The sequence below is a fragment of the Podarcis liolepis genome (assembly GCF_965112155.1).
Source record: "Podarcis liolepis genome assembly, chromosome: 7".
NCBI classification, from domain to species: Eukaryota; Metazoa; Chordata; class Lepidosauria; order Squamata; family Lacertidae; genus Podarcis; species Podarcis liolepis.
In genome coordinates, this window is record NC_139561.1 from 46,130,497 (window position 1) to 46,140,554 (window position 10,058).

General features: G+C 43.3%; 2 protein-coding genes and 1 long non-coding RNA gene across 3 annotated transcripts in view; 2 read left to right on the forward strand and 1 right to left on the reverse strand.

Moving 5' to 3' along the window:
- The window catches only part of LOC310712136, a 6,438-nt gene extending 5,267 nt beyond the window's left edge, over positions 1-1,171 (forward strand). The window contains exon 3 of the long non-coding RNA XR_014528774.1: positions 71-1,171. This is a non-coding gene — a long non-coding RNA (uncharacterized lncRNA). The remainder of the gene's footprint in view (positions 1-70) is intronic.
- The window catches only part of LOC310712131 (C-signal-like), a 6,214-nt gene extending 379 nt beyond the window's left edge, over positions 1-5,835 (reverse strand). The window contains exons 1-5 of the mRNA XM_083514853.1: positions 5,412-5,835; positions 4,382-4,433; positions 3,216-3,403; positions 2,704-2,862; positions 1,179-1,289 (exon numbers count right to left, since the gene is read on the reverse strand). Of these exons, the coding sequence (XP_083370979.1) occupies positions 1,179-1,289; positions 2,704-2,862; positions 3,216-3,403; positions 4,382-4,433; positions 5,412-5,558 (657 nt within the window). The 5' untranslated portion in view covers positions 5,559-5,835. The remainder of the gene's footprint in view (positions 1-1,178; positions 1,290-2,703; positions 2,863-3,215; positions 3,404-4,381; positions 4,434-5,411) is intronic.
- The window catches only part of LOC310712127 (C-signal-like), a 53,125-nt gene continuing 47,714 nt past the window's right edge, over positions 4,648-10,058 (forward strand). Inside the window, exon 1 of the mRNA XM_083514841.1 lies at positions 4,648-4,818. Coding sequence (XP_083370967.1) covers positions 4,666-4,818 — 153 coding nt within the window. The 5' untranslated portion in view covers positions 4,648-4,665. The remainder of the gene's footprint in view (positions 4,819-10,058) is intronic.

The following is a 10,058-nucleotide window of genomic DNA, read 5'->3' on the forward strand; positions in this document are numbered from 1 at the left end:
CTCCTAGGGGACAGGTAGAATTCTTGTTCCATTTTCTTTGTCCCACTAGCAGCTGATTTTCTTTCCCCAGGGAGCCAAATTCATGGGAGGTATGTTTATGATTGGAAGTGAGAGCTGGACCGTAAAGAAGGCTGATTGCCGAAGAATTGATGCTTTTGAATTATGGTGCTGGAGGAGACTCTTGAGAGTCCCATGGACTGCAAGAAGATCAAACCTATCCATTCTGAAGGAAATCAGCCCTGTGCTCACTGGAAGGACAGATCCTGAAGCTGAGGCTCCAATACTTTGGCCACCTCGTGAGAAAAGAAGACTCCCTGGAAAAGACCCTGATGCTGGGAAAGTTTGAGGGCACAAGGAGAAGGGGACGACAGAGGACAAGATGGTTGGACAGTGTTCTCGAGGCTACCAGCATGAGTTTGACCAAGCTGCGGGAGACGGTGGAGGACAGGGGTGCCTGGCATACTCTGGTCCATGGGGTCACGAAGAGTTGGACACGACTAAACAACTAAACAACAACAACAACATGTCTATGATTACGCATGTGACAATGTCCAGAGGCAATTTAACCTGAATGCCAGTTGCTTGCAGGGAGGGGAACAGAAAGAGAAGGCTATTGCCCCTCATGTCTTCCCTGCTGATTTTCTGGAGGCATCTATAAAGCAGAATGTAGTGTAACATAGTTATTCAGTGGCAAAGGATGTTTTGATAGCCTCTAGTTTTTATGGACAAGGCTTATCCATCTAGCAATAGCTATCAGCCGCAACAGCTAAGAGAATAAACTCCTTGCCCAGGGAGCAACATCTGCAGATAATGGTAGAGCACTGCAAACCTTAAGTTATCTGGAGTATCCTTCTACGATGCTTGGGTATCCAGCCAGAATTCAGCAGAGACCTGGAGTTTGAATTTAAGCACACCTAATAACATATTGGATTGTAGCCAGTGTGTAGCCACTCTATTTTCTTCCTGGAGTAGACCACTGGTCCAATGGCTTTCTTCAACTTTTTTTTTTAAAAAAATATTCTTTTGAAGCACCAGAGGGAGGGGGGTTATTGCCATTCATGTCTTCCTTGCTGATTTTGAAACTAATTATACACCTTGATTCTTACTTCAATGTAAGGCCAAATAAGTTAAATACAGTATATATGCATAGAGTTCAGATTCCTCCACAAATCACTTACCACTGAACTTCCCATATCTGTCTGCACAAACCCAGGATGCAACGCAATGCACAAGATTTCATCTTTGTCAAAGCCCAGGGACTGGCACCGTGTAAGCATGTTCAGAGCAGCCTAGGAAAGAGACATATCAGAAGCAAGGGGCTGAAAGATGCAGCTAAGGATTGGTGAGAATTTTGCCCCCATTCTCCATTTTAATGTGAACCTATCTGATTTCCTGAACCAATATTTAAACCGAAATGCAGCAATCCTTTGACATTTGTGATTCTCTGAATTTTGTGATGCAGTTGTCCAATTAAAGCCTGAGTACCATAAAGCATATATTAGGGAGAATGCATACAATAATGCTTTTGGTGGTGAAAATAATGTATAAAAGTGTGTTATATTAGGTGGGATTGCTTGGGAAGTCGTACACAAAAATGCATATTAAAAAACACAAAGCTTTTAATGTTTAACAGACCACTGTTGGAAGCCACCCAGAGTGGCTAGGGAGACCCAGCCAGATGGGCGGGGTATAAATAAATAATTATAATAATTATTATTATTAAATGGGGGAAACTGAAAAAAGATGAAAGAATGAGAAAAGCTGACATGGAAAGATTCGTCCATTCCTAGAATGCAACCAAGTGCCACAGGATGGTATGAGTTTAAAAAGGAGGCTTCTGTATTAGTGAGATATGTTTTAATGCTCTCACTATTAACAGGTTGTTTTTATTTTTTGTTTAAATCTTAACATTGATATTGTATTTTCTAATTTTGTTGTTTTGTTTTTGGAAACTATATTGTTTTCTTTGAATGAATGAATGAATGAATGAATGACATAAGCTTTGCAGTAAAGATTATATGCTGTAATTTCTATTGGCAGAAATCAGTAATAAGTTGGCTCATTCTTTCTGACTGAATTCCAAGTGAGTTCCTGTTTTGTTTTGTTTTGTTTTGTTTTGTTTTGTTTTGTTTTGAACGCCATTTACAACCATGGATGGTTTCTAATAGCGTGGATCTTGGTTTGCTGTTCTTATTGATAATGCTGCAGGAACCTAGGGAAGCCTTTTTGCTGCCATCTACTGGCTAATGTATTTTAATGCACTTTCTTTTTTACATTTTTGTGGAGCAAGGAATGAACACCAGCTAATAGTTTGACTCTTTGGGTTAATTGTGAGTGAAGCCGAATACATTCATTGCCACCTCTAGACAATGAGGGGATGTAGGAAGATTTTCATGTTGAGAGTACCATAGTCTTCCTGTTTCTGCCATTGTTGCTTAATTTAAATAAATAATTTTGTTTGATCACATCTCAGGTGCTCACGTGAGCGGGGGCAGTTGTCAGACATCTATTCTAGGGTCCCAGGTCCTCCGTAGTGGGGGCTGGATCCCTCCTATGGCCAGATATTTACTTACCAAGATAGGCAAGGGTCAGGGAGGCATATTGTGGACTGTATTATTTTAAGACTATTGTCAACACCATCAGGTGAAATTAACAGAAAAATCAATTTGTAGCTTCTAACTTGCAGTACTTCTGTGTCCACACCTTGCTGCAACGGTAATTGACAGCGTGTGCCAAATGCCACATGTAGACAGTTGTGATGGAGCCACCTTCACTGGACATGTTGACAATGGCAGCTTTGCTGCAGCTCATCCCATTCTGGGGGCTTTCCTGAGATGCCTTCCTCAGCAAGGGCAGGAATGCCTGGAGAAGGAGAGAAAAGAATTGCACACAGTTGCATTCTTCATGTAGAGACTGGGCATCTTGTCACCAGTTCAAAGTTCAGCGTGTGAGTGAAACTGTGAGCTCAGCAGTTACTTGCTGGTGGTATACCAGAGTTCTCTCATGGTTCATCCAGAAGGGAGCTGCAACAAGTACAACCTTCTCCTATGATCTCCACAATCCAAAGGATGCACTTTTAATGTCAGTTTCTCATGAAGCTGTTAAAGTTCTGTTCTGCATCCTTTCTCTATGAAAACAGTACAGTTTCAAAACATTAGGGGCCCTGCAACCTGGCCAGAAGGTTCTGTGAAGAAGGTACAATAGGATGGCCTTACCTGGCTCATCATCATGGGGCCAATCACATTGGTTTTGTACACCTCAGACATGTTCTCTGGTGTCTCTGTCTCAAGAGAGCTTAGCTTTAAAATCCCAGCATTGTTAATCAGAAGATTCAGCCCAGATCCTTTCAGCCGCTTGGTGACTTTAGTTGCTGCAGCCTTGATACTGGATGGGTCACAAGTATCTACAGCAGCAAAGAATAAATCCCATTTTTTAGGTAAGACCCTTCTCTTTTTGTCACAGATCAACAGAAGCCTTTTTGTTTTGATAATATTTAGAAGGATCTTCTCTATAATACTTATGTACATCTCATATTTGGTTCTTGAGAATTAAACGAAGTCCATCTATAACTTTTCCTATAGTCTCCTCATTGGCCAGAGTCCTGTAGATGTTTTGGTATGATATCAGTCAGTGATTTGCATATTATTATTATTATTCTCCATCTATCTGGTTGGGTTTCCTCAGCCACTCTGGGCGGCTTACAGCATATATTGAAACATAATAAAACATTAAACATTAAAAACTTCCTGATACAGGGCTGCCTTCAGAGGTCTTCTAAAAGTTATGTAATTCTTTATCTCCTTGACATCTTAAGAGAGTGTGTTCCACAGGGAGGACGCCACTACTGAGAAGGCCCTCTGCCTGGTTCCATGTAACTTCGCTTCTCACAATGAGGGAACCAGCAGAAGACCCTTGGAGAAGGACCTCAGAAACTATTTTCAAATCTATCACTAATCAATCTAACTTGTATCTAAGTTACTTTACTTGGATGTAAGCTCCATTGAACTCAGTGAAACTTCCTTATGCGTAATTTATCACTTACACTACTCCAAATGACCTGCAATGTTCTTTGCCTGTACCAATGCATGAATTTAGACCACAAAATTATGATTTACAAAAATTGTGTTCCTCTGTTGATCTTGTTCAGCTATTAAAGCTTGATAAGTGGTTCTGTAATATGACCGAGTACTTGGATTTATTTGTTATATTCTTTTTCTTTTATAATTCAATAAAACCTTAAACAAATCTAACAAAACAACAAAAATAGGGAATGCACTTTTTATTTGCTAAAAAGTAATATTTTGAAATGACCTTGAATATCAACTGTTGTTCATATCACTGTGGGAAAAGTGAATTTGAGGAGGGGGTGACAAACACATACCTAGTGGGATGATTTCCACTCCCTGGTGCTTGGCAGCCAAATTCTTCAAGTCCTGAAAGATACAGGGAGTACAGACTTAGGATGGAACAGCAAGTCCTGAAGTCTGAACTATTTGAAATGGGATAGGAATGGAAAAGATCAAGACCCATCTGGTTTTGGTTTTCAGCATGGAGAGCATTTGCAAAAGTGTCCTGCAGAAAGTATGTCAGCTTAAACTTGTGCTTTATAAAGAGATCTACTCTGAGTGGCAAGTCCTTGGGTGGGTTTAAGATCACACAAGGTATATGGAAGATGGAGCAATCTTGTTTTCTTCTGCTCCAGAGGGTAGGACCCAAACCAATGGATTCAAGTTACAAGAAATGAGATTCCAACTAAACATCACGAAGACCTTTCTGATGGTGAGAGCTGTTCTACAGTGGAATGGACTCCTTCAGAAGGTAGTGGATTTTTCTTCATTTGTGGTTTTTAAGCAGAGGTTGGATAGCCATCTGTCAGCATGTTTTAGTTGAGATTCCTGCACTGGAGGGGGTTGAACTAGAGGACCCTTGTGGTTGCTTCCAGTTGTACAATTATATGATTTATACAAGAAAATGCTGAGATGAAACTTCTTTAAACCTCGCACCCACCCATTCATAATTTACGAAGATGAAATATTGCAGTTCTAAGCAATTTGACACAGAAAATGAAGTTAACGTGTTTGACTATTTAGTGATATTCATCATATGGTATGTATTTCGGAATGTTTAATCTGAGTTATTTTTGTAATTTCCAACACTCATTGAGACAATTCTGTTAAATGCTCTTCAAATCACTGGGTGAAAGGAACCAACAATTTTCCTTCCAACTCCTCTCTTAATTCTGCAAAGAAAAGGGTGTGTGTGTAAAAAGGGGTTACTAATCTGTGCTTAAGGTACCATCCTCACTCTAAGAATGGAAAATATAAAAAGCCTTGCCCTTGGCACTATCTTCTGGACATCATGGGGAATCCCCTTGTTTCTATGCTCATCCCAATGCACAGCCTGGGGCTCACCTGGGCAAGTGGTCCATCTGGATTCCGGCAGGTGGCAAAGATCTGTTCTGGACAGTTGTTTTTCTGCACCAGCTGCCTAACCAGCTCCAAGCCAATACCCCGATTGGACCCAGTCACCAGGACTCTGCGTGCATTCAGCGCAGCCATCTCTCTTCCCAGCCTACGCTGAACAGAGTAATCCCTTTGTCAGCCCAACCGCAGCACCAAATGTAGCTCTCAACTTATCTAGCAAGGCTTACATAAGCTGCTTGTTCTTCTCTCAGCTCGTGTTCTGCATTTGGCAACAGCCCAGTAACTTGCCAAGTTCCCACCTGGCAGACTGGTTTTTATTGAGTCTCACAGTAATAGAAGGAAACGGGATAAATGGGGGAGGGAAGTTGGCAGACTGAATTTAGAAGTTCTCATCTTTCTGTGTCTGACTAAGAAAGCTCAGTGGCACCCAAGGATGGATATTTTAAGCACTCAAGTCCTCCCCCAAAAGGTTACATAAAGTGCTTGCCCCCTGACTCTGCTCAGATCCCATGTCTGAAAAACTGGCAACAGACCAGGTACAAAAAGACAAGAGTGCAGTCAGACATGCACTCTGGACTTTAAGAAGGCTGATTTCAAAAAGCTTAAGTGAGATCCCACGGTCAGAAATACTCAGAGAGGAGGGAATCCCAGATGGATGGGTGAAATATTGCAGACAAGAAGAAAGAAAAGTGGGAGGCATCTAAAGAAACCAATGTGGCTGCATACAGAGCTTGCAGATAAGCTAAGATTTAAGAAGGGCTTGTTTAAGAAATGGAAGAAAGCAGAAATCATGAAGGAGGAGTATACACGATTAGCCAACAGTTGCAGGGTAAATGTCAGGCAGGCCAAAGCTCATAATGATCCCAGGCTTGCAAGATAGGTTAAAATTAATTTTTAAAAAGAGGTTTCTTCAGCTATGTTTGAAGCAAGAAGAAGAACAAGCAAGTAGTATGTCCTCTGCATGGAGAAGATGGAGAAATGCTTTGGATGACAGAGAGAAGGCGGAACTGCTCAACACCTACTTTGCCTCTGTCTTCACTCAAAAGGAAAGCAGTGCCTAACCTGCTGATTACAGACTAAACAATGCAAGGAAGGATCTGCAACCCAACAGATGAAAAGAGGTGGCTCCTCTTGTTGTGCCCAGCTAACCCTTTTAGAATAGGCAACTTATCATAAAGCAGTTCCTGGAGTTCTCTTTAACCATCACATCCAAGGTGCTTTAAAATGTACAGTATGAGACAGGATATTGAATAATTATGATGGAAATGGGAGTGGAAATTGGCCAATATTTGCTTATTTGTCTCATGTCTGGAAAGGAAATCATTTCCGCAAATCTGAGCTGTATTCACTGTAGTTTTCACTTCACAAACAATACACAGGGGATGACACTTTTTCTCCATTTGCATTGCATTTCCTTTGCATTGAAATAAATGGTAATGAGGACACACTTCCCTAAATTCCACCACAGCCAACTGTGACATGAATATTGTAGTTTTTGTCATTTTTTGCTGAGAGAAGATTCCATTACTTGGCCAGATTTGAAGGAAAATCCACCCCTCTGTATGCAGGCCTTTTTGTATATAACCCTGTCTCTGACATGGGTCTAATGGCCCTGCTCAGATGAAGAATCATGCATTGCAAGAACCACGTGTGCCTGGAAACAGCTTGCTTGTGGAGTCTGTGATTCTGATTGTAAGTATTAGGATGAGGCAAGCTACCTTTCTTACTTTGTTTTGTACTTGGCTTTCCAAATATATATTTATATTGGACATTCTTAACTGTATTTTATTGCTAAAGAGTTCTTATTCTATGTTTGTAACCTCCTTAATAAAGTGTTCCATTTATTCCTTGTGTGACTTCTTGATGTAAGCTCTGAATCTGGTACCTTGGCTTCTAGGTTGCACACTACTGACTCCTTTGTGGCTTGGGGCTCAAAAGACAGTGAGTGAACTGTTTCGCTCTTGTCTTTCTTGTCTTGTCTTGTCCTGTCCAGAACAACCTAAGTTCCCCCCGGCTTAGGACTGGGGAACTACAAAGGTGGTGGCAGTACAGCTGGACAGGGTTGGTTTTCCCCAGTCTACTGCTCACACCTGCAGCTTGGGATAAGCAACAGAAATTATATACAGTACATGCTGGCAGTGATGAGAGAGATGAGGTAAATTCCATATTATTTACATTGTGACAGCATGGAATAACACACTTTTCATGCTGCCGATATGAGATATAATGAACAACCTTTAAAAGACAGCCTTAAAATATGTATTGAATAAAGAAATACCGTAATTTTCGCTCCAAAACACACACTTTTTTGCTCCTAGAAAGCAAGGGCAGTGGCGTAGCGTGGGTTGTCAGCACCCGGGGCAAGGCAAGTAATTTGCGCCCCCTAACCCGTGGATTTGCGCCCCCTAACCCGTGGATTTGCACCCCCTAACCCTAACCCTCAGGTGTTGCGCCCGGTGCAGCCGGCCCCCCCTGCACCCCCCACACTACGCCACTGAGCAAGGGAAAATGCCTGTGCGTGTTATGGAGCGAATGCACGGATCGGAGCCATGGCTGCCGTCAGTCAAGCAAAGCAGGAGCCGCTTACACGCTCTACGAGGCTCTCACTTTGCTTGCTTTAAAGCGACCTGGAGCCGGGAAGGAGGGAGGGAAGGAGAGCCATGGCAGCAGCAGCCGCTTACTTACACGGGAGGAGGGACAGACGCTAGCAAAAGTCCGCGTGCTCTCTAAACAGAGCAATGAGGCTGCAGAGGGACGGCAGGAAAGATAAAATTTAAGCAACCAGCAGCAAATTAAAACCAACCTCGAGCTCTGAGCCAGCGCAGTGAAAACCAGGAAGTAAAAAAAAAGGCTGGGGAGGGCATGAGGGAGAGGGGAGAACTTCGCAAATCCCCTGCGTCTCAGCTGATCCAGGACGGAGCAGCTTGTTTTCAGGCAGGATAGATTTGAGCATTGTCTGGGTCCTAGTGCCCCTACCGCTTTTTTGTGCTCCATTCTATTGCTGCTGGTGGCTGCTTATCATTCAGGCTGCAAGGAGGAGCGCTTTTACACAGCTAATGGCGAATCCCCTGCAATCCAAGTCGTCCTCACTTGCTCAAATCTATTCTGCCTCAAAACAAGGAGCGGAAGGAAAAGGCTGCAAACTGTTAAATGGAAAAAAAAACCCAGGGACAGGGCAAATACCTTAAGTATACCTTTAAAGCAACAGTGCTCTTTTCCTCCCTCCTCCCTGCTCAGCTCTCCGAAAAGCTCCTTCTCCACACACACCCCACGCGTGCTCCTTGTCCCTTGAGTTCTTTTCCTTCCCTCCCCACTTAAAACGTGGTTACAAAGCACGGATCCACATGGATCCTCAGGATTTTTGCACTGGGTCACCCCAAATTCACCATCAGATCACATAGCATTTCCATGGCTACAGCCTGCACCAAAAACACACACGCACCCACTGTTTCATGGAGCCGCAATGGCCCAAAAACGTGGTTACAAAGCATGGATCCACATGGATCCTCAGGATTTTTGCATTGGGCTACCCCAAACTCACTGTCAGATCACATGTCTGTGGCCACAGCATGAACCATAAAAATCATACATCCACTGTTTCGTTTAGAATATTTTTTCCTTGTTTTCCTCCTCTAAAAACTATGTGCGTGTTACGGTCAGATGCGTGTTATAGAGCGAAAAATACAGTAATCTGCTGAGGGATACATCCAGGGCTGGACTTAACACTAGACATGATGAGGCAGCCACTTAAAGTGGCACATGCTGTGGGTGGGTTGATGGCAGCAGTCCTGCCATTCGCCCTGGGCCCACTAAACTACCTTGCCTACACCTGCTAAGCTAGGTTGTCCTCAAGTGTGTTGCTGGGTAGGGATGGGGAATAAATGGTCTAATTCACAGTTCTTGCTCATTTGCCCTTCTCCAAATTATCCAACAAAATTGTTGTTGTTGGCATCTTTTTGTCTTGAGAGACAATCGAGCGCACTTCCGGGGATGAAGTCAGCAGCGTCCAGGCCAGCAGTGGCTTTCAACCCCCCCTAACATGTGGGACAGAGTTGGGATTTTTAGGGGACCAAAGTTCTTGAGCTTTTTTAAGGAGATCAGTCAAAGTTGTTGAGGGACGGAAAGTGTCAGCTCCCCTGCCACCCTACATACCCTGCATGACACCCTGAGATCCCCCAACACCTGCTGCACCCCGCCTCTGTCTCCCTTCACTACTGTCCAAGGGACCTCAGGGTGCAAACTTGGGCAGTGTGTATGGAGGTTCTGGGCTGCCCAGATGACAAGATCCCCTCTCAGCCTCACTGATGGTGGTCCAAAGGAAGTCAGAGCAATAGATTTAACACCAGGTTGGCTGCAGGACTTTCTAGAAAAAGACATACAGTGGTACCTCGGGTTAAGAACTTAATTCATTCTGGAAGTCCATTCTTAACCTGAAACTGTTCTTAACCTGAGGTACCACTTTAGCTAACGGGGTCTCCCGCTGCTGCTGCGCCACCACCCAATTTCTGTTCTCATCCTGAAGCAAAGTTCTTAACCCGAGGTACTATTTCTGGGTTAGCGGAGTCTGTAACCTGAAGCGTCTATAACCCAAGGTGCCATCCAAACACTTTAGGGACTCCCCACTGAATTTGTGTA